At 45.9% G+C, this 24,548-nt stretch overlaps 1 protein-coding gene across 7 annotated transcripts in view; it reads left to right on the forward strand.

Annotated features, from left to right (window-relative positions):
- GMPR (guanosine monophosphate reductase) overlaps nucleotides 1-24,548 on the forward strand; it is a 73,379-nt gene that overhangs the window by 25,471 nt on the left and 23,360 nt on the right. For all 7 annotated transcript variants that reach the window (XM_073331987.1, XM_073331981.1, XM_073331984.1 and 4 more), the window contains 2 exons: nucleotides 8,424-8,530; nucleotides 23,314-23,356. In XM_073331987.1, coding sequence (XP_073188088.1) covers nucleotides 8,424-8,530; nucleotides 23,314-23,356 — 150 coding nt within the window. The remainder of the gene's footprint in view (nucleotides 1-8,423; nucleotides 8,531-23,313; nucleotides 23,357-24,548) is intronic.

Genomic DNA, 24,548 nt, shown 5'->3' on the forward strand with positions numbered 1-24,548 from the left:
AACACCTCCCAACAGGAGATGTGGGGACATTAGTTTTAAGAGCGAGATGGACACATTTATGTGTGCAGCTGTATGATGGGGTTGCTTGTTATGGTAAGGGGTACAGCTTAGCAGCCCTGTGGCTCACCTCCAGTTTATGGCTTATGTTCCTGAAAGCTCATGCTTCAGGGTTTCAGCTAGCCACCTGCAGGGGTCAGGAAGGGATATCTTCCCCCCTAGTGTTTTTTTTTTTTTAAATCTCCTTCCTCTGAAGCATCAGAGATGGCCATGGCTGGAGATGGGACATTGAATGGGGAGGGCCCAAGGCTTTGAGGTGGCACTCAGCATTCTCTCTCTCTCTCAGGTGTTTGACTGGCTGGTCCTTGCTCAGGGTCGCCATATTTAGGGGCAGGAAGGAATTTCCCCCCCAGGGCAGATTGGCAGTGACTGTTTTTTTTTTCACCTCTGTCTGCAATGTGTGGGTGCGGGTCACTGCCAGGATTCTCTGGATATATCTCAGTTATTTCCCATTGCAGGGACCTCGGGCGCTGGAGCATCTCAGTCCCTCCTATTCTCTGCCTTTGGCTCATAATAGTCTAGTCTCCTGTGGGCTGTAATACTTTGGTCTAATTTCAGGTGTTGGGTTTAGGGTGCTGGGTGATGTTGGTAGCCTGTGCTATATAGGAAGCCAGACTGGATCCTTTCTGGCCTTAAGCACTCTGACTGTATTATCAAACAAGCCTTATAGTGACAGGAGCTCGATCTGTTTAGCTTAACGAAGAGAAGTTTAAGGAGTGACTTGATCACAGTCTGTAATTACCTACATGGGGAGCAAAAGTTTGATAATGGGTTCTTCAGTCTAGCAGACAGAGCAATGACAAGACCCAATGGTTGGAAGTGGAAGATTGGATGTTTTTTAAAAGAGATATTCTAGTTCAAATGGAATTATTTTGGGTGAGTTCTAAGCCCTGTGTTATACAGGAGGGTTGGACTAGATGATCAGAGTGGTCCCTTCTGGCTTTGGAATCTATTTCACGGTGTTATTTTCTGAGCTAAAGATGTGTGGGTGATAGGAAGCATGGTGGTGTCGGCACAATCAATGGCAATGCTATGTTCAGGACTGCTGGTGAGACTTGCCGCATCCTGTTACAAAAAAGACACGCTGAATCATCTCAGTTAAGTCTCCTGAGGATATATTGTTCAGGGTAGGCACTTTTATTTAATCTACTGCCTAATAAACATAGTGCAAATCACTAAATCATTTATAAAACGATATTAAAATCAGATTGCCGCCTTGCACACCTCTTTAAAGTGCTTTGAGATCCATGGACAAAAAAGCATTAAGTACAAAGGTATGATGCATTAATACTTAGTAGTTGTAATGTGTATGTTAATGGTTTCTTAGCTGCCAATCACTGTAGCACTTTCTAGGGTAAATTAAATCTGTGTGGGAGGATCCCACAGGATTTCATAAGTCTTTTGTATTTTTCCTTGTTCACTTCCCTGGTATTGCTATCTGGGATATAGAGCTAGAATTTCTTTTCTTCTGTCTCCTACCCCTTCGGGCCTGTGTCTTAGGGTATGTCTGCACTACGAAATTAGGTCGAATTTATAGGAGTCGGTTTTTTAGAAATCGTTTTTATATATTCGAGTGTGTGTGTCCCCACAGAAAATGCTCTAAGTGCATTAAGTGCATTAACTCGGCGGAGCGCTTCCACAGTACCGAGGCTAGAGTCGACTTCCAGAGCGTTGCACTATGTGTAGCGATCCCACAGTTCCCGCAGTCTCCGCTGCCCATTGGAATTCTGGGTTGAGATCCCAATGCCTGATGGGGATAAAACATTGTCGCGGGTGGTTCTGGGTACATATCGTCAGGCCCCCGTTCCCTCCCTCCCTCCATGAAAGCAACAGCAGACAATCGTTTTGCGCCTTTTTTTCTTGAATTACCTGTGCAGACACCATACCACGGCAAGCATGGAGCCCGCTCAGGTAACCGTCACCGTCTGTCTCCTGGGTGCTGGCAGACGTGGTACTGCATTGCTACACAGCAGCATCAACCCATTGCCTTGTGGCAGCAGACGGTACAGTACGACTGGTAGCCATCATCGTCCTGTCCGAGGTGCTCCTGGTCGCCTTTGTGAGGTCGATCAGGAGCGCCTGAGCAGAGATGGTCACAGGGACTAAATTTGGAGTGACTTGACCAGGTCATTCTCTTTAGTCCTGCAGTCAGTCCTATTGAACCATCTTATGGTGAGCAGGCAGGCGATACGGACTGCTAGCAGTCGTATTGTACCATCTTCTGCCAGGCAGGCAAGAGATGAGGATGGCTAGCAGTCCTACTGTACCATCTTCTGCCAGGCAGGCAAGAGATGTGGATGGCTTGTAGTCCTTCTGCACCGTCTGCTGCCAGCCAAAGATGTAAAAGATAGATGGAGTGGATCAAAACAAGAAATAGACCAGATTTGTTTTGTACTCATTTGCTCTAGGTCACACTGCAGTCACTCACAGAGAAGGTGCAGCGAGGTAAATCTAGCCATGTATCAATCAGAGGCCAGACCAAGCTGCTTGTTCCAATAAGAACAATTAGTTAGGTGCACCATTTCTATTGGAACCCTCCGTGAAGTCCTGCCTGAAATACACATTGATGTAAAGCCACCCCCTTTGTTGATTTTAATTCCCTGTAAGACAACCCTGTAAGCCATGTCGTCAATCGCCCCTCCCTCCGTCAGAGCAACGGCAGACAATTGTTCCGCGCCTTTTTTCTGTGCGGACGCCATACCAAGGCAAGCATGGAGGCCGCTCAGCTCACTTTGGCAATTAGGAGCACATTAAACACCACACGCATTATCCAGCAGTATATGCAGCACCAGAACCTGGCAGAGCGATACCGGGCAAGGAGGCGACGTCAGCGCAGTCACGTGAGTGATCAGAACATGGACACAGATTTCTCTCAAAGCATGGGCCCTGCCAATGCATGCATCATGGTGCGAATGGTGCAGGTTCATGCTGTGGAACGCTGATTCTGGGCTCGGGAAACAAGCACAGACTGGTGGGACCGCATAGTGTTGCAGATGTGGGACGATTCCCAGTGGCTGCAAAACTTTCGCATGCGTAAGGGCACTTTCATGGAACTTTGTGACTTGCTTTCCCCTGCCCTGAAGCGTAAGAATACCAAGATGAGAGCAGCCCTCACAGTTGAGAAGTGAGTGGCGATAGCCCTGTGGAAGCTTGCAACGCCAGACAGCTACCGGTCAGTTGGGAATCATTTTGGAGTGGGCAAATCTACTGTGGGGGCTGCTGTGATGCAAGTAGCCCACGCAATCAAAGATCTGCTGCTATCAAGGGTAGTGACTCTGGGAAAAGTGCAGGTCATAGTGATGGCTTTGCTGCAATGGGATTCCCTAACTGTGGTGGGGCCATAGACAGAACCCATATCCCTATCTTGGCACCGGAGCACCAAGCCTGTGAGTACATAAACCGCAAGGGGTACTTTTCAATAGTGCTGCAAGCTCTGGTGGATCACAAGGGACGTTTCACCAACATCAATGTGGGATGGCCGGGAAAGGTACATGGCGCTCGTATCTTCAGGAACTCTGGTCTGTTTCAAAAGCTGCAGGAAGGGACTTTATTCCCAGACCAGAAAATAACTGTTGGGGATGTTGAAATGCCTATAGTTATCCTTGGGGACCCAGCCTACCGCTTAATGCCATGGCTCATGAAGCCGTACACAGGCAGCCTAGACAGTAGTCAGGAGCTGTTCAACTACAGGCTGAGCAAGTGCAGAATGGTGGTAGAATGTGCATTTGGATGTTGAAAAGCACGCTGGCGCACTTTACTGACTCGGTTAGAGCTTAGCGAAACCAATATTCCCACTGTTATTACTGCTTGCTGTGCGCTCCACAATATCTGTGAGAGTAAGGGGGAGACGTTTATGGCGGAGTGGGAGGTTGAGGCAAATTGCCTGGCTGCTGGTTACGCACAGCCGGACACCATGGCGGTTAGAAGAGCACAGGAGGGCGCAGTGCGCATCAGAGAAGCTTTGAAAACCAATTTCATGACTAGCCAGGCTACAGTGTGAAAGTTCTGTTTGTTTCTCCTTGATGTAACCCCCCGTATCTTGGTTCACTCTACTTCCCTGTAAGCTAACCACCCTCCCCTCCTCTCTTCGATCACCGCTTGCAGAGGCAATAAAGTCATTATTGCTTCACATTCATGCATTCTTTATTCATTCGTCACACAAATAGGGGGATGACTACCAAGGTAGCCCAGGGGAGGTGGTGGAGGAGAGAAGGAAAATGCCACACAGCACTTTAAAAGTTTACAACTTTAAAATTTATTGAATGCCAGCCTTCTGTTTTTTGGGCAGTCCTCTGTGGTGGAGTGGCTGGTTGGCCAGAGGCCCCCCCACTGCGTTCTTGGGCATCTGGTGTGGAGGCTATGGAACTTGGGGAGGAGGGCGGTTGGTTACACAGGGGCTGTAGTGGCAGTCTGTGCTCCAGCTGCCTTTGCTGCAGCTCAACCATACACTAGAGCATACTGGTTTGATCCTCCAGCAGCCTCAGCATTGAATCCTGTCTCCTCTCATCACGCTGCCACCACATTTGAGCTTCAGCCCTGTCTTCAGCCCACCACTTACTCTGTTCAGCCCGCCACCTCTCCTCCCGGTCATTTTGTGCTTTCCTGCAGTCTGACATTATTTGCCTCCACACATTCGTCTGTGCTCTGTCAGTGTGGGAGGACAGCATGAGTTCAGAGAACATTTCATCACGAGTGCATTTTTTTCTTTCTAATCTTCACTAGCCTCTGGGAAGGAGAAGATCCTGTGATCATTGAAACACATGCAGCTGGTGGAGAAAAAAAAGGGACAGCTGTATTTAAAAAGACACATTTTATAAAACAGTGGCTACACTCTTTCAGGGTAAACCTTGCTATTAACATTACATACATAGCATATCTGCTTTCGTTACAAGGTCGCATTTTGCCTCCCCCCTCCCCGTGGCTAACAGCGGGGAACATTTCTGTTCAGCCACAGGCAAACAGCCCAGCAGGAATGGGCACCTCTGAGTGTCCCCTGAAGAAAAGCACCCTATTTCAACCAGGTGACCATGAATGATGTCTCACTCTCCTGAGGAGAACACAGAGAGATAAAGAACGGATGTTGTTTGAACACCAGCAAACATACACTGCAATGCTTTGTTGTACAATGATTCCCGAGTACGTGTTACTGGCCTGGAGTGGTAAAGTGTCCTACCATGGTGGATGGAATAAGGCTGCCCTCCCCAGAAACCTTTTGCAAAGGTTTTGGGAGTACATCCAGGAGAGCCGCGAATGCCAGGGCAAATTAATCCTTTCACATGCTTGCTTTTAAACCATGTATAGTATTTTAAAAGGTATACTCACCGGAGGTCCCTTCTCCGCCTGTCGGGTCCAGGAGGCAGCCTTGGGTGGGTTCGGGGGGTACTGGCTCCAGGTCCAGGGTGAGAAACAGTTCCTGGCTGTCGGGAAAACCGGTTTCTCCGCTTGCTTGCTGTGAGCGATCTACAACCTCATCAGCATCGTCATCTTCTTTGTCCCCAAAACCTGCTTCTGTGTTGCCTCCATCTCCATTGAAGGAGTCAAACAACATGGCTGTGGTAGTGGTGGCTGAACCCCCTAAAATGGCATGCAGCTCATCATAGAAGCGGCATGTTTGGGGCTCTGACCCAGAGCGGCCGTTCGCCTCTCTGGTTTTCTGGTAGGCTTGCCTCAGCTCCTTAAGTTTCACGCGGCACTGCTTCGGGTCCCTGTTATGGCCTCTGTCCTTCATGCCCTGGGAGATTTTGACAAAGGTTTTGGCATTTCGAAAACTGGAACGGAGTTCTGATAGCACGGATTCCTCTCCCCATACAGCGATCAGATCCCGTACCTCCCGTTCAGTCCATGCTGGAGCTCTTTTGCGATTCTGGGACTCCATCATGGTCACCTCTGCTGATGAGCTCTGCATGGTCACCTGCAGCTTGCCACGCTGGCCAAACAGGAAATGAGATTCAAAAGTTTGCGGTTCTTTTCCTGTCTACCTGGCCAGTTCATCTGAGTTGAGATTGCTGTCCAGAGCGGTCACAATGGAGCACTCTGGGATAGCTCCCGGAGGCCAATACCGTCGAATCGTGTCCACAGTACCCCAAATTCGACCCAGCAAGGCCGATTTAAGCGCTAATCCACTTGTCAGGGGTGGAGGAAGGAAATTGATTTTAAGAGCCCTTTAAGTCGAAAAAAAGGGCTTCATCGTGTGGACAGGTGCAGATTTACATCAATTTAACGCTGCTAAATTCAACCTAAATTCCTAGTGTAGACCAGTGCTTAGAGGATATGTTTACACTACAAAGAAAAGACCTGTGGCCATGAGTCTCAAAGCCTAAGTCAGTTGACTAGGGCTCCTGATATGGGGCTAAAAATAACAGTTTATACATTTGGGCTATGCTGGAGCCTGATCTCTGAAACCCACCAGGGGAGGGTTTCAGACCTGGGGCTACAACTCAAGCCCAAATATCTACACTGCTACTTTTAGCCCCCAGAATGTGAGCTTTGTGATCTCAGGCTCTGGCACTCGCTGCTGTGGGTCGTCGTCATCTTTTTTTTTTTTTTTGGTGTTGGCAAACCCTCAGTCGCTGGATGTTGGTTGTTGAACAAGGGTGTGCCTGGTTCTTTTGTGTCTTCCCATTTACCTTTCCCCTTCTCATAGAAGCCTGCTTTGTTGTTTTTTAATAGCTGTGATTGCAGACCATTAGAAAACACTTAGACATAAACATCCCAGAGCATTCAACGGAAAGCAGAAAATAGTTGCTCTAGTAATACCTATCTTTCATACAGCGCTTGTCATTGGTAGCTCTCAGAGCACTTTAACACAGTAGGTAAGTATCATTAGCCTCAATTTACAGATAGAGAAACTAAGGCACAGAGAGGCAAAGTGACTTGCCCAAGGTCATCCAGCAGGTCAGCAGCAGAGCTGGGAACAGAATGCAGTTCTTCTAAGGCCCGATTCAGGGCTTGGCCATTGGACCGCAATGCAAAGCAAAGGGAAATGTAAAACCAGATAAGACTGGGTTTAATTTTGAAAGTGTCAGTCGGATGACCAGTGTAGCACTCACTGATTAAAAGAGTTAGCTCATGTAATGAACTCCGTGAACAGATAATTTGAGAGCTGCAAAGGCTTGCAGTTGTGTGCAGAACAGTAGAATGTAGGAGAACCATAAGATACCTTACATGCAAACAGCAGAGATGTTGAGGTGTAATGACTACCGTACAGGTGAATTATCACAGAAATAGTTTAGTCTGTGGTATCTAAGTGGAGACAATTAACAGTGAATGCACTATACTCTCTGCTGGGAGACCTGTCAGAAAAGATCTTCAGTTGTAATCCAGCCTAGAAGCAGACGTAACAAAGTTCACTCACAGAAGATCAAATCTTGAGGTTTTTACTCAGACGAACTCCCATCCTGTTTCAAAGAAAACTGCCTTGATAAATTATAAAGCTTGAGGCTTTGAAGTGTAAATAGTTACAGTGAAGGTTATATTTAAATTAATTTTCCAACTAGTTTTCAGAAAAATCAGTCACTGTTTAAATATCTTTACTCCTGTGAAAGATCAGTGGAAGTTGCTATTTTTCCAGTAGTTCCCTTCTGCTTGTATATGTTGAGTAGGGCTTTGGAATCTGGGTTTGTTTGACTGCTTTACAAAACTGACAGGTTTCAGAGTAGCAGCCGTGTTAGTCTGTATCCACAAAAAGAAAAGGAGTACTTGTGGCATGTTAGAGACTATCAAGTTTATATGAGCATAAGCTTTCATGAGCTACAGCTCACTTCATCAGATGCATTCAGTGGAAAAAAATTGAATGCATCCAGTGAAGTGAGCTGTAGCTCACGAATACTTGTGCTCAAATAAATTTGTTAGTCTCTAAGGTGCCACAAGTACTCCTTTTCTTTTTGCGAATACAGACTAACACGGCTGCTACTCTGAAACCTCACAGGAATTGTAGTTTTGGTGCTTCATGCTAGCATTCTTTTCTATAGAGTCAATTCCCTGGTTGGGCTACATCTCCCGCAAGGCGAGGTTTTTCCTCTTAGAGGGAAGTACATCATGGGAGTCCCTGGCAATAGTGGTGCATTATAGGAAAGGAAGTCCAACTTGGGAGTCTGGCCAATAAAAGGGAAAGGGGATATGAGGCATCTGAACTATAACTCCCATGAGCCATTGTGGCAGTGTTTCAGAATCAAAATATTTCAGTTTTCAGATGTTGTTTTATGATGAAAAATTAAAATTTTCCATAGAAGGCAGACACTTTTTGTTTAAAAAATATTCATTTAGGCTAAAACCCAATTTTCTGTTGTGGAAACAAAAATCAACAGAAAAATTTTTCTGCTAGCCTGTTGGCTACATTCTTTTGATCTTATTTTCTTTTCATCTAGGTTCTGTGTGCACCACCCGGATTAAGACAGGTGTGGGCTACCCTCAGCTGAGTGCTGTGATCGAGTGTGCAGACTCTGCCCATGGCCTGAAGGGGCATATCATTTCTGTAAGTGAGTATAGTCTGCCAAACACCACTCGCGGCAAATCAGGGCAGGAATGCTGAATAAACAGCCCAGAACACTGAAAATAAGGATCTTCATTAAATTCTCTTTTGTAGTTCATAGTTAATCAGGCAGAGGTTTGCAATGGTACAAATGATGCCCAATTCCCACTGACTTTATGCTTTTGAAAATTTCCTTCTCAGCCTCCCGCACTCCGCAGTGGAAAATTACAAAACTCCAAAGTCTGGGTATATAAATTAACAGAATTAAAAGAATGTTAACATTTTGATTTGGAGCCAAACAACTGTCCCTGTGGAAGGAAGATCCCTTTGAATGGGTGAAAGAAAAGTGAGCCTGCCAGTGAGCAGGACATGGGGAGTCACATGCAGACATCCTGTTAGAAGCTCGTGTACTGAGGACAGGGCCATTTCAGACAGTGGAGCTGCAGGAGTCCTCACCCCACCAAGACAAGTTGAAATGTTGGGGGGGGTACTGCAGAGCCACATGGTGTGGAGTATGAGCTGCTGCAATTTGACTGAGCTTTGTGGTGGTAATGGCTTGAGGCTCTGGGGAATAAAAATGTCTCCCCTTCCCAGTAACTTGATGCTCTGAAATGTTCTAAGTTGAAATGGTCTGTTTGTATTTCCTGGAACTGGATGTGTAATAGACTGGGGGCAGAGAGGAGGGGGAAGGAAAGCAAGTACTAGTTAAAATCAGGTCTTTATCCCTTTTTTATTATTCATTCATATATATATTTTTCTTCTCCCCTGCTCACCTATATGGAATTCACAAGAGCAAGTAGAAATACCTGACCATATATAAAAGAAATTCATAATTTTATGAGTTATGGAGTTTTACAGATGTGTTCATGGCAACAGCAGAGACCAAAATAATATGTATGAAAGGGTGAGTCACGATCAAGAAGTCTTGAAAATTTAATAGGTGGTATCAAAGTAATGATGTTTACAGGACCATCCTGATTTTCCAATGATCCTTTTCTTCCGCTCACCATTCTAAAGAATTTTATTTTTTAATAGAGATGGGCTCAAAATTTGGATCGAGATCCATATTTCAAACTCCTTAAAGTCTTGGATCAGGTGTTTTGATTTGGGCCCAGATCCAAGGTTTGACTGGGGCCTCAACTCTAGGTTGTTTTTTGTTGTATGTTTGTTTTTTAATAAACTCTATCCACTTAAACACTGCTCACTTGCCTCTTGGATACGTCTAGATGTTGAGCTGGGAGTATGATTCCCATCTTGAGGAGACATGCCCATGCTAGCTCTCGTCAAACTTGTATGATAAAAGTAGAGTGTAGTTGCAGCATTGTGAGCAGTGGGAGGGGCTAGCTGCCCACAGTATGTGCCTAGACTGGGGAAGTACTTGGTGTGGCTAGACCTTCCTGCCACTCGCACCAGTGACTACACTCTATTTTTAGCATGCGAGCTTGATGAGAGCTAGTGCAAATAGGTCTCCTTGAGCTGGGAATCACACCCGCAGCTCAAAGTGTAGACATATGCTTGGAGAACTAAGGCTTTCGGCTTTTGACAGCAGGCAAAAAACAAGAACCTGTCATCCCTTCTGCCAGTACTTGAGTCTGGCTCCCTTAAATTGCTGGAGAGATTACAGTTACTAAGAGACAATGGGAATGGGAGTCTTTTCATTAATTTACACGTGAGAGTTCCCTTGTAGAGAGATTGTTAATGGATACAATTGGAGGCATGGCAAGGAAGAATCCAGTGTTTGGATGCACTATAATAGGGCTTTTTTTAATACTTGGACTTTACGGTAATTGAAGTACAGTTAAAGTCAGAACAGTGATTGACTCAAATTCCCCTCCCAGTTATGACCATGCAACCCCATTTAGTTCAATGAGACGGTAGGACTCTATATTTAATCCATTTCATTGATCTCAAGCTCAGATACATTCTGTTAAGGGGAAAAAAAAGGAAATATTTTCCCCCCTAACTGCTGGCACTGTACACTCTGCTTGGGATCTGAGCATTGCAGCTGGGTTCTTTCTGACTCTTGTGTCATTACCAGTAATAAAGGGTCTGCGGGCTGAATTTAGCTGTGAATTTTGCTGATGGCATATTTCTTAGCTATCTGTTCTAATGTAACGTTATGCATTTATACCACACTCATCACTGTGATATCTGACTGAGTGTTTTGCAAAGTCCACTCACTTAAAATGGTTACCTTCTCTTTAGTTCTCTGTCCCCTATCCACAAAAAGATAGAAGGGCTTTATTTTATTGTGAGAAAGCTCAGGCTTATGTCAGAGAGAGGTGTCCCTAAAATAGGGTGGACTCAACCCACTGAAAGCTTTGAAGATCAGGACTTGAGGGGAGCTTCTGTTCTCTCTGTGCCTACACTTGAGAGGACGGCGTGATTCCCAGATCGAGGAGACATACTCATGGTAACAGTGTGCTAAAAATAATAGCTGCCGCCTGTGCGACACTCTCCATCCCCAGTACAAATCCACCGTAACCCTCTGGCTATGTATTCAGGGTGGCTATGTATTCAGGGTGGGTAGCCCATGTCACCGCTGCTGCCTGTGTTACCGTGGCTACGTTGCGGCTAGTTTGAGAGCTAGCACAGGTATGCCTACATGACCTGGGAATCACACCCCTAGCTTGTAGTGTAGACGCAACCTAAGAGATGCAGCACAGAACCTGCATCCCAGGCAGAGGGAGTTCTAACATGGCTTTCGGCCACCTTTGCACACACCTGATCCTGGGCAGTTTTGGGGGCCAGAGCAGCTTCCAGCGTAATTTAAACCTGGCACCTGTGTTAGTTATGAGAGCCTCCCTGGGCTACTCTATGGGCAGCAGCACTGCCTGGAAAGTCTGCAGCCTGCCCCTGATGAGCCCTTTAAGCCAGGGCTTGTGACTTAAGGGGGAGTCCTTAGAGGATAGCCTTGTGGCTGTGTGCTACAGTACCTGAGCCAGGGGAATCCTCCTCCAGCTGGAACCGAGGCCGTTAGGGTCCCTTTACGCCACTGGAATCCAGCGTAAAGGGACTAGACCGAGGGTGAGGATGGGATTACCCCACACCACTCCGGGGGGGGGGGGGAGAGATGTACACTCCCCGTGAATTTCCCCAACACCCCTCCCAGTTTTGTGAACTAGTTACATGCAGTGATTCCTGTTTAGTGACTGGAAATTTGAATTGAAATTGAAACATTAATACACACTTTAAAAGCATATACAGTGTGTGATAAAATACGTATATCTGAAAAAGTATAATAGATTTGAAAAGTATGAACATAGACTAGCTTCCTTATACAGCTGTTATTCTTTATGACAATGTCAGTGCATTCATTTTGGTGATGTTGGCCAACCTAATAATTTCAAATTATGATTTGTAAGCAAAGTCTAAATGAGCTCTCCCTGACAGCTAGTGATGAGCTGGGGAGAAAGGCTTCAGGACCAGATTTGTATTTACAGTCACACCTAATCTACCTAGGTATCCAGCAAACAGAACTGTGTTGCCCAAGTGATAGATTTTGGCTGGGGTTGGGTTACAAATCACTTGAATGCAGGAGGGGGCAGGGCGGGTGAAGGGTAATGAAATGTAGTTGTTCTTATTGTCTGAGTAAAGGGCAGTAGAACTGTACTTAGCCTGTGCTGATTGAGGGCATCAAGAGAGAGGGTGGGGACAGGTGTTTTGCTTGATGGTCTACCTGAGTCAGAAGTACTGTTTGGCCTGCCCCTTTCCACTGTTTAAAGACAGAGCTGATTAGGCTCCATAGAGAGTCTTTTGTTTTGTTAAGTTTCAGAGTAACAGCCGTGTTAGTCTGTATTCACAAAAAGAAAAGGAGTACTTGTGGCACCTTAGAGACTAACCAATTTATTTGAGCATAAGCTTTCGATGAAGTGAGCTATAGCTCACGAAAGCTTATGCTCAAATAAATTGGTTAGTCTCTAAGGTGCCACAAGTACTCCTTTTCTTTTTATTTTGTTAAGTGACCACTACAGCTGAAATTACTGAAAATCAGGTCTAAGTGCTTAGACCTGCTGTGGGACAGTGTTTCTGTGGAAGAGACGGCCCAGTCTGCACTAGCAGTGAGGTTCCCCCACTGAGAGCTCAGCTGAAATCACTGAGAGCTGGGTGGAACCTCAAGAGACCAACTCGCAGAGGTCACAGTGGCAAATGGTGCAGGGCCATTGGCAACAAAGCGATGGAGTGAACAGTGGCACAAGGAACAACAGTGGCAAGAGCAAACAGTGAGCAGCTGGAGGAACAAGGTTCCTTCTTGCCCCCCACCTGGGAGGTGAACTCATGTGAAAGCACCTCTGAACTCTGAGTCTCCACTGACCAAGGACAACACCGGTGAGTGTTAATGAGGCTGTTAAGAATGCTGGAGACACAACACAGTTCATGCGAACAAACATGGCTGTGGCATCATACTTTCTATTTAAGCAAGAGATACCACACACTACAAACTGGAGGCCAATGTTAAGTTCATTGTCACTTGTTCATCCTGAGGTTGAACACTGGTTCTGAACAAGACCAGCAAATGCTCACTATCTTTCTGCCAGAAACTCAACTGACTGGCTAGAAGCATGTGGTGCAAGAGTGAAAGACTCAACTACTGAAAAAGTGAAGAATTCTCTCACCACAAAAAAAATGTGCATACCGGCTGATGAATGCAATGATGCAAATGCACATCAAGTATTAAGTCATTGTGTCCGTTATCTTGATGTCAGTGGTTGGCCAGTAGATGCATTTCTAGATGTTCAAGTTATAGAAGACACATCGGCTGCATCTGTGACAACCCACATCTTAGAAGAGTTACATGCTTGTCAGTTGGACCCCAAACAGATGGCTGCTTGTGCATTTGATGGAGCTGCAAACTTCTCTAGAAGACATGGTGGAGTATAAGCTTTGCTCAGAGAAAAGTGTAACCCTAATCTCTCCTATACACACTGTAGAGGCCATCTACTCCAACTAGCGCTAGTACGAGCTGCAGACTCTTCAAAAGACATTTAAAAAGCTATAAATTTAATGTCTTCATTATATTCTTTTTTCAGCAAGAGTCCAAAAAGACTGAATATCATGGAAAATATAGAAAATACACTGGGACTGAAGTTCAAATTAGTCCAACCTGGGAAAACCCTCTGGCTTTCTCATGAGTGATCCTTGGCTGTTGTCTTAAAATTACTCCAGCCATTATTACTGGCTTTGGAAAGTAGTATCTACCAAGATGGGATGGATCTAAGTAGTGTGAGGCTGGTGGATTACTTTTGCTACTACGTTCAGAGAAGACTATTGCCATTCTCTCCCTTATAAGTCTACTGTTGAAACCACTTGGATCATTAAACAATGCCATCCAGGCATCTGCTACAACAGTAGTAAATCTTTGTCCAGCAATAGAAGCTACATTTGGATCAATCAGAGAGCTATCATTGAAAAAGCATGGAAGAAGCAAAGACTTCAGTCCAGAAGTTGAGTAATGAAGGCATTTATATCGAATCCTTAAGTGAAGAGGACAAGAAGTGTTTGTTAAGACAACTGAAAAGGTACACAGACTTGATTCTTAAAAATCTACATCAGCGACTTACAGATTCTACTCAACCTCTGTGTAGCTTTTACAGATCCCTGTCCTATCGAACACCGACAGTTGAGTGAAGTGAGGCACTACCAGCAATGGGGCTGCCATGTGCTCAGGACAGAATAGAGAATTTGAACAATGAATGAAGATTTGACTTCAACTTCTTTTTTATCATCACTAGTGGCTTGACCCGATCTTTGTGCTATGTTTCATGGGATGCAAGAAGTAGGAATTCATCTCTTGTTACTCCCAGTCACATCAGCTACAGTTGAGCGTTCTTTTGCCTCATTGAATAGAACTTTGTCTTCTGAAAGAAGTCTCCTGTCTGATCTTGTGAATGATCTAATGAGCATATCAGTTGAAGGAATGGAAGTACTGGACACACGAGAAACCACCAAAGATGAACGCATTGCATCCAAGAAGTTCATTAACAGAGTTGTGCAAAATTATAACAAGAAACCAAGAAGGATGAAGATGTAGTGCTTCATAGAAGGCTTGAGTAGCCAACTTTAATTTTTGTGATGATTTTAAAACATGAGTTAAATCTAATTAAATGGTCATGAAACATTTTTCAGTTTTTACTATGGTGCCATAGAGCCACCTTCACCCTTATGGTCTCACCCCTCCTCGGCCCTGACGCCCCCCCCCCTCCTGTAAATTCAACCCCCCCCCCGAATTTCAATTCCTGGGGAAAACACTGTAACTGATCTGCAGCATTCAATCAGGCATTGGGGAGGTGACTGGAAAACCAGGGTAGTGTGTGCACATCAACTCAGAAAGCTTGAGCAGGGGATCTGCCACATTCTGACCGACCTGAGGGTTTCCACAGCTTCTTGTTTACAGCCCCAGGTGCTGCGTGTTACAAGAATCAAGCCTGGAGGTGACAAATACAAGGGTCACCAGAGCCAAGTCAGCATCTGTCTGGGTGGAATGTAAGGGTATGTCTACACTACAGAATAAGGTCGAATTTATAGAAGTCGGTTTTTTAGAAATCGGTTTTATATATTCGAGTGTGTGTGTCCCTACAGAAAATGCTCTAAGTGCATTAACTCGGCGGAGCGCTTCCACAGTACCGAGGCTAGAGTCGACTTCCGGAGCGTTGCACTGTGGGTAGCTATCCCACAGTTCCCGCAGTCTCCGCTGCCCATTGGAATTCTGGGTTGAGATCCCAATGCCTGATGGGGCTAAAACATTGTCGCGGGTGGTTCTGGGTACATATCGTACATACCGTTCCCTCCCTCCCTCCGTGAAAGCAAGGGCAGACAATTGTTTCGCGCCTTTTTTCCTGAGTTACCTGTGCAGACGCCATACCACGGCAAGCATGGAGCCCGCTCAGGTAACCGTCACCCTATGACTCCTGGGTGCTGGCAGACGCGGTATGGCATTGCTACACAGTAGCAGCAACCCCTTGCCTTGTGGCAGCAGACGGTACAGTACGACTGGTAGCCGTCATCGTCATGTCCGAGGTGCTCCTGGCCACGTCGGCTGGGAGCGCCTGGACAGACATGGGCACAGGGACTAAATTTGGAGTGACTTGACCAGGTCATTCTCTTTAGTCCTGCAGTCAGTCCTATTGAACCGTCTTATGGTGAGCGGGCAGGCGATACGGACTGCTAGCAGTCGTACTGTACCATCTTCTGCCAGGCAGGCAAGAGATGAGGATGGCTAGCAGTCGTACTGTACCATCTTCTGCCGAGCAGCCATGAGATGTGGATGGCATGCAGTCCTTCTGCACCGTCTGCTGCCAGCCAAAGATGTAAAAGATAGATGGAGTGGGTCAAAACAAGAAATAGACCAGATTTGTTTTGTACTCATTTGCCTCCTCCCCTGTCTAGGGGACTCATTCCTCTAGGTCACACTGCAGTCACTCACAGAGAAGGTGCAGCGAGGTAAATCTAGCCATGTATCAATCAGAGGCCAGGCTAACCTCTTTGTTCCAATAAGAATGATAACTTAGGTGCACCATTTCTTATTGGAACCCTCCGTGAAGTCCTGCCTGAAATACTCCTTGATGTAAAGACACCCCCTTTGTTGATTTTAGCTCCCTGAAGCCAACCCTGTAAGCCGTGTCGTCAGTCGCCCCTCCCTCCGTCAGAGCAACGGCAGACAATCGTTCCGCGCCTTTTTTCTGTGCGGACGCCATACCAAGGCAAGCATGGAGGCCGCTCAGCTCACTTTGGCAATTAGGAGCACATTAAACACCACACGCATTATCCAGCAGTATATGCAGCACCGGAACCTGGCAAAGCGATACCGGGCGAGGAGGCGACGTCAGCGCAGTCATGTGAGTGATCAGGACATGGACACAGATTTCTCTGAAAGCATGGGCCCTGACAATGCATGCATCATGGTGCTAATGGGGCAGGTTCATGCTGTGGAACGCCGATTCTGGGCTTGGGAATCATGCACAGACTGGTGGGACCGCATAGTGTTGCAGGTCTGGGACGATTCCCAGTGGCTGCGAAACTTTCGCATGCGTAAGGGCGCTTTCATGGAAGTTTGTGACTTGCTTTCTCCTGCCCTGAGGCGCATGAATACCAAGATGAGAGCAGCCCTCACAGTTGAGAAGCGAGTGGCGATAGCCCTGTGGAAGCTTGCAACGCCAGACAGCTACCGGTCAGTTGGGAATCAATTTGGAGTGGGCAAATCTACTGTGGGGGCTGCTGTGATGCAAGTAGCCCACGCAATCAAAGATCTGCTGATATCAAGGGTAGTGACCCTGGGAAATGTGCAGATCATAGTGGATGGCTTTGCTGCAATGGGATTCCCTAACTGTGGTGGGGCCATAGACGGAACCCATATCCCTATCTTGGCACCGGAGCACCAAGCCGCCGAGTACATAAACTGCAAGGGGTACTTTTCGATAGTGCTGCAAGCTCTGGTGGATCACAAGGGACGTTTCACCAACATCAATGTGGGATGGCCGGGAAAGGTGCATGATGCTCGCATCTTCAAGAACTCTGGTCTGTTTCAAAAGCTGCAGGAAGGGACTTTATTCCCAGACCAGAAAACAACTGTTGGGGATGTTGAAATGCCTATAGTTATCCTTGGGGACCCAGCCTACCGCTTAATGCCATGGCTCATGAAGCCGTACACAGGCAGCCTGGACAGTAGTCAGGAGCTGTTCAACTACAGGCTGAGCAAATGCAGAATGGTGGTCTGACTTTTTTTCTTTCTAATCTTCACTAGCCTCTGGGAAGGAGAAGATCCTGTGATCATTGAAACACATGCAGCTGGTGGAGAAAAAAAAAGTGACAGCGGTATTTAAAAAGACACATTTTATAAAACAGTGGCTACACTCTTTCAGGGTAAACCTTGCTGTTAACATTACATACATAGGACATGTGCTTTCGTTACAAGGTCGCATTTTGCCTCCCCCCACCGCGTGACTACCCCCTCAACCTTCCCCCCTCCCTGTGGCTAACAGCGGGGAACATTTCTGTTTAGCCACAGGCAAACAGCCCAGCAGGAATGGGCTCCTCTGAGTGTCCCCTGAAGAAAAGCACTCTATTTCAACCAGGTGACCATGAATGATATCTCACTCTCCTGAGGATAACACAGAGAGATAAAGAACGTATGTTGTTTGAATGCCAGCAAACATACACTGCAATGCTTTGTTGTACAATGATTCCCGAGTACGTGTTACTGGCCTGGAGTGGTAAAGTGTCCTACCATGAAGGACGCAATAAGGCTGCCCTCCCCAGAAACCTTTTGCAAAGGCTTTAGGACTACATCTAGGAGAACCGCGAATGCCAGGGCAAAGTAATCCTTTCACATGCTTGCTTTTAAACCATGTATAGTATTTTAAAAGGTACACTCACCAGAGGTTCCTTCTCCGGCTGCTGGGTCCAGGAGGCAGCCTTGGGTGGGTTCGGGGGGTACTGGCTCCAGGTCCAGGATGAGAAACTGTTCCTGGCTGTCGGGAAAACCGGTTTCTCCGCTTGCTTGCTGTGAGCTATCTACAACCTCATCATCATCTTCTTCGTCCCCAAAACCTGCTTCCGTATTGCCACCATCTCCATTGAAGGAGTCAAACAACACGGCTGGGGTAGTGGTGGCTGAACCCCCTAAAATGGCATGCAGCTTATCATAGAAGCGGCATGTTTGGGGCTCTGACCTGGAGCGGCCGTTCGCCTCTCTGGTTTTCTGGTAGGTTTACCTCAGCTCCTTCAGTTTCACGCGGCACTGCTTCGGGTCCCTGTTATGGCCTCTGTCCTTCATGCCCTGGGAGATTTTGACAAAGGTTTTGGCATTTTGAAAACTGGAACGGAGTTCTGATAGCACGGATTCCTCTCCCCAAACAGCGATCAGATCCCGTACCTCCCGTTCGGTCCATGCTGGAGCTCTTTTGCGATTCTGGGACTCCATCATGGTCACCTGTGTTGATGAGCTCTGCATGGTCACCTGCAGCTTGCCACGCTGGCCAAACAGGAAATGAGATTCAAAAGTTCGCGGTTCTTTTCCTGTCTACCTGGCCAGTGCATCTGAGTTGAGAGTGCTGTCCAGAGCGGTCACAATGGAGCACTCTGGGATAGCTCCCGGAGGCCAATACCATCGAATTGTGTCCACAGTACCCCAAATTCGAGCCGGCAACGTCGATTTAAGTGCTAATCCACTTGTCGGGTGGAGTAAGGAAATTGATTTTAAGAGCCCTTTAAGTCGAAATAAAGGGCTTCATTGTGTGGACGGGTGCAGGTTTACATCGATTTAACGCTGCTAAATTCGACCTAAAGTCCTAGTGTAGACCAGGGCTAAGTGGAAGAAGCATTGTTAGCAGCTGTGGTTATTTTGATATCTGGTATCCGCGAGGAATGTCAAAGTATTCCAAAGCTTCATACCATCTTCATGATCTGCAGGCAGACACCCTTGATTTTGGGTTATGATCTGATACTCGTTAGTTCTTTGGAATGGTTTTCCTCCACTTCCCAGTGCTTTTTCAGCCATTTGCTCTTCATCCATGAACTCGTCTTGTTTAGGTAGCATACTGCTGGCTGTGGTACTGTTTGCCCACAAAGTGAAGGATATCTTAAAAATGGAATGGAGCAGTCACATCACAGTGGTGGGCGCACTATGTGAACAGAACAGGCTCCAGCTAACTCTCCCATAGCCGTACGAGCACTGCAATGGTAACTGGATTTAAAACTTGTTTAAATCAATACAGTGAGTAGATATAACTCACGGGGCAAATATGTTGAGTGAGAAGGTGCCAGTTCTTACATGGTGGGCCAAATTCATTCCCTGTCTACCAAATGAGTTGCACCAGGGATGAAGTTTGGTACACCTATTTTTCTGGCTTTAACTAAACTTTAAGACTCAAAGCTCATCTCAGAAATGAATCTTTCACAATCCACTGAAAGAAAAGAGGAAACACTGTCAAAAAGACATGGACTTTTTTTTGTCCGCCTGCTCTTTTGTCTGAGAGCCAGCTGTCTCCTTTTTCACTTTCCCTGCTGCATTAGCACATTGGTCTTATGAAAGTGCAGAAGTAAGCTGCAGCAAGGAGGTTATTCAGGAGGCAAGTTTGCTCTTCATGGCTTTGCTTGGGATAAAGTTTCTGTTTCTTTTAGGTTTCAGAGTGGTAGCCGTGTTAGTCTGTATCAGCAAAAAGAACGAGGAGCACTTGTGGCACCTTAGAAAGTACTACTCGTTCTTTTTGTTTCTTTTAGGTCAGAGAACTATCGTCCTGCATAGAAAAGCAGACATATACTTTAATAAGCCAACAATCTTGAAAATAGAAAAGGAGGACTTGTGGCACCTTAGAGACTAACCAATTTATTTGAGCATTAGCTTTCGTGAGCTACACGAAAGCTAATGCTCAAATAAATTGGTTTGTCTCTAAGGTGCCACAAGTCCTCCTTTTCTTTTTGCGAATACAGACTAACACGGCTGCTACTCTGAAATCTTGAAAATGAAATGCATTTCTACTATAGACGACGGCATATATTATATGTGCCCCCTCAAAGAGGCAATGCACATTCTCTCATGCTGCCCCTAGCCTGTCTGAGCCATCACTTGCTACATAAGTTGGATGACTTAGGTATTCTTCACTCAGCTGCTGCCACTCTATTTTGCTCATGCCTAACTGTGCCCTATGTATATACTGTTGTACTGTGTCTATCGTGTGCCATATGTATGTTCTTCACGTAGTATAGCGGATATATATTTTTGCTGGTGCTATAGGTGAGGCTGAAAGAACAACCTGTTATCAAAGTTGCATGACACTTCCCATTACAATGCCTTGTTTTCAAACTTGGCCAGACTTTAACTGTTTGGAGGGAAATTTTCCATGCTAGGGTCTACCTTAGGCTGAATTGTTTAGGAAAATTTCAGACAAAATGGTTCAGCCATTTCTGAGAATGAGGCTAGGGGAAAATATGCTTGTTTTCCCTTGTTAAAAAAAATTCTGGCAACTTTTTTGTGTGAAAAATTATACCGCCCTCATGCTTTGAACCAGGAACTCAAAATTTGGCAGGGGGGTGGCCTTTGTCTCAGGCACATACCATTTGTTGTCCCCATGAAAGCTGCAAAAAACTGGCTAACTTATTATAAGCCTTTGAAAAATCAAATTTTGCACATGCTCAGTACAGACTTTAGCTGCTGAATTCCCATAAGATTCCATCAGCATTGAGCCTACTTCTCCCTGGGGCTGAGCGGGACTTGCCCTGCAGTTGCAGCTCTGGGCTGCTGTGTGCTGTGACAGTCCAGACACCTGATCTGAGAGCAGGGAGCTTGGTTAGCCTTTGCTCTAAATGACCCCTCCCTCCTCCCCCCATACTGCTGGGGCCCAGGCAGGTGGAGGAGGTAGCTTTCTGATTGAATGACAGAGGAGACAAGAGCTGAACCTGGCAGAGGGAGTAGATCTGGAAAAGGAGCCTAGGAAGTTGGGAAGCACAGGAATGGAGGCAGGCGGGGAGGGGGAAACTGAGACTGGTGTTGGGGTGGAAGGTGAGACTGGGACTGGCTGGGCAAGGAGACTGGGGTTGGGAGCCAGGGAGGGAACCAGGGGGGACTGGGAGCCAATAGGTGGGAGGAAATTGAGATTGGATGAGGAGCTGGAGTGCAGGCTGGGCAAGGAGACTTGGACTGAGACCCAGTGGGACAAGGAGATTGAGGTGTAGGGGGAGGGGAGACAGCTCTGATGAGGAGCCAGGATGTGGGAGAACTGGGACTGACTGAACTGGGTCCTGTGGGAAAAAATAGTATGTGATCATGTAATTAAAGACTGTATCATAATGCCTGTGCACAAAATGTTGTACAGGAAACCTTAAATCTGGTATTTCCCAACTTTGGGGTGCTTGACTTCGCAATCTTAGTAATGTTCTTTTAACACAGGTTATTGTGTGTGACATTTTGTTTGTTCTATCACAGTATATCTGGAACTATTTTTCATCACATCTTTCTGTGCCTGTTACTCACTCTGTAACATGGGCATTATGATGATTACTCACCTTTGTAAATGGCTTTGAGATCTCTCTTGATAAAAAACACCATTTAGTCCTGAAATAGTATTAGTATTTTTCTTTATCTTAGCTTGTATGCTCAGATGTTTGGGGCATTAATCTTACTCTGTCTCTTATGCACTGGGTAGTTTTATTGCACTGTAAGTGAATTATAAAAAGAATAAATAATAATTATACACTAAGGTCCCTATTACTTAAGTTTTTAAGGGAGGTTTTAAATCCCTGTCACCTGTGCAGTTGGGATAGTTGCAAAAATAAGACACGAAGCTACTGAACAGGTATAGCCCATAAACACAACTGCTGTTGCTGCTAAACTAGCCTCACGTTCTCAGACAGACAGTAACAATTAGGCAAATGCCGTACCTTGTTCCTCGAAGATGATCTGTCTCCCGGGCTCTGGCAGACTATGAGAGGGAGTGGAAGCCACGGATGGGGCCCATCAGTGAGAAAACGTTGCTCACAGTCCAGAAGCATTCCCTTGTGGGAGCTGACAGCAAGAGGTTTAGCTATCTTAACCTCCAGCGGAGTGTCTCTCTTGCTATCCGCAAATAGAGTAAAACCCCAAACATCAGCAGGATATATTCCCCCTGGGCAATCAAAGCACCATGATACCAACTTAGGTCACTAGCTCAGTTTCCTTTGGAAAGCCCATGAAACACTTGTGTGCGCACCCAAGGCTTAACATGCCCACTGCTTCCACTGTCTGTTCTAAAATGCAGCAGAGATGGGAGTTTCTGGCTGTGCTCAGCTGCATGGGTCATACACAAGCACAAACTGCTACAGATGGGGAAAAAGTGAAGCAAAATGAAGTAAAAATACTAGCTTTGGAGCAGCTTGCACAACAAAATCAAAAACAGGAAACTTATTAGCCTGGAAAGGGCTGATCCTGTAAGGTGCTCCCTCAGGTCACATGCTCATCAATCAGCTCGAAGGACATTTAGCATCTAGTAAGTTGCTCAGCACTTTACAGGACAGGACCTACATTAACATACACAGAGCTGCCCCAGAATCCTTCATTCCTCCCTTCCTCCACCTACATGGCTCTTCCCCAACCACCATTCCACTCACTGCCACCACCACATTGCACAGAAGATGAAACATTCAGGTCTAAGATGAAAAGCCTCAAGCTTGTGCTTTATGAAGCCCATAGTTTATGGTGAAGAACATGATGAGAGAATTATATTTTGTACTAGAGGCGAGATTACCCAACTCACTTGTGGATTATTGCATCAAAAAACTATTTCTGCTAGCACATTGCCTTCTGCTGTGACTCCTCAATGTACAGTAAACCAACAGTTAAAATGTCTGTTGGTTTATAATAGAGCTCTCAGTAGCAGCAGTAGTGGGCACAGTCCTTCATTGACAGGGAGGTGGCCTGTATGAGCATTGAGGGCTTACATTTCCAATTTTTATGCTTCTGGGGTTTGCAACAGGGAGTGAATGTTGCGGTTTTTACCAGTAGTATCATTAGCAGAATGTGTAGCAGAGTAAATAAGGTTTAAAAAGATAATGAAACTACAGTGATTAATCTGGGTTCCTAAAAATCCTGTCCAGTTGTTGTGTCCTAAATGTGTACACAGCTTTGTCATTTCCACTGGCACCTAATCATTGCTAATCATTACATTTGAATTTTCCATGCTGGTTCCCAAGGGTTGCTATGTTATTACAGGTTTTGTATTGTACAAATGTTTGCTGTGTCAAATTAGTTTTGAGGGCACCAATGAGTGTGAGCTCCCTGCTGCTCACTGACTTCTATTTTGTTTTGCTTGTTGCAGGATGGAGGCTGTAGCTGTCCAGGAGATGTCGCCAAAGCGTTTGGTAAGTACACTATGTCGTGTTTAGAGTCTGAGGGCCTAATTCATCTCCGATGAAACTCCCATGCAGTCAGTAAAGTTACATCAGCATGAATTGGGCCTTAAATGTCTAATCAATACCAGGCTATCTTCATCCCTGGGGTAACCCCACTAAAGTTAATACACAAACTATGAATTTGACCCTATATCTAATTTATACAGTTCAAATTATACAGACCAAAAAAATGCACAGATCAACATCTTATTTAGAAACATTGGGGTGACTGAGACGGGAGTTTTATGACCTGCAGAGACAGTAGCTGAAAGATAAAGGTTACCTCCAACTAGCTTTCACTATTACTTCACTGGGACGTTGCCAAATCTGGGAGGCCTGACATTAGGCTTTGTTTTGTTTCGGTTCGTGGCCACGCCATGCGTAAGACACATGCAGTTCGTCCTGACCCTCTGTTCTGCTCAGCTGCTCACTGTTGAGACCAGGCTGACAAGTGAAGGTACAATGCGTATGCAGCAAAACAACGATTGCAGGCAAACTTGATGTCTGGGGTAAATTGTACGGAGTCAGTCGCACAGCTGAAGAGTGGGGATTTTATTTTTACTAAGCCGCTGGGGCTGAGCAAGCTTTCAGTATATCCCAGTTAATTATTAAGAGAGAGAGTTTGTTCTCAGTGATATCAGTGGCTTCGGTGGAGTTACTCCAACTTTACGCTGGTGTGACTGTGAGCAGAATCTGCCTTACGTGTTTTCTGTTGTTCACAGAAATTACAGCTGGGGTCTGTCAGTCCTAGCAGTAAGGTTGACGTTGGTTCATGTTTAAGCTGGGCAGTCCTGATTTTGATGGGGCTGAGCGCATCCCCACACTGGGATGGAAGGGCATAAAGACACCCTGGAATACCTTTGGGGGTGTTACAACATGGCAGTGCCAGGGTGCAACAGGACAACACAGTGTCATTGTTACGCTAGCATGTTGTGATGCCAGTGTCACGGCACGGCATTGTGATACAGCATATATCTCCAAAAAGGTACATTAGAATTGGAAAAGGTACAGAGAAGGGCAACAAAAATGATTAAGGGTATGGAACAGCTGCCTTATCAGGAGAGATTGTAAAGACTGGAACTGTTCAGGTTGAAAAAGAGACGACTAAGAGGGGATCTGATAGAGATCTATAAAATCATGACTGGTGTGGAGAAAGTGACTA

The sequence above is a fragment of the Lepidochelys kempii genome, chromosome 2, assembly GCF_965140265.1.
Source record: "Lepidochelys kempii isolate rLepKem1 chromosome 2, rLepKem1.hap2, whole genome shotgun sequence".
NCBI classification, from domain to species: domain Eukaryota; kingdom Metazoa; phylum Chordata; order Testudines; family Cheloniidae; genus Lepidochelys; species Lepidochelys kempii.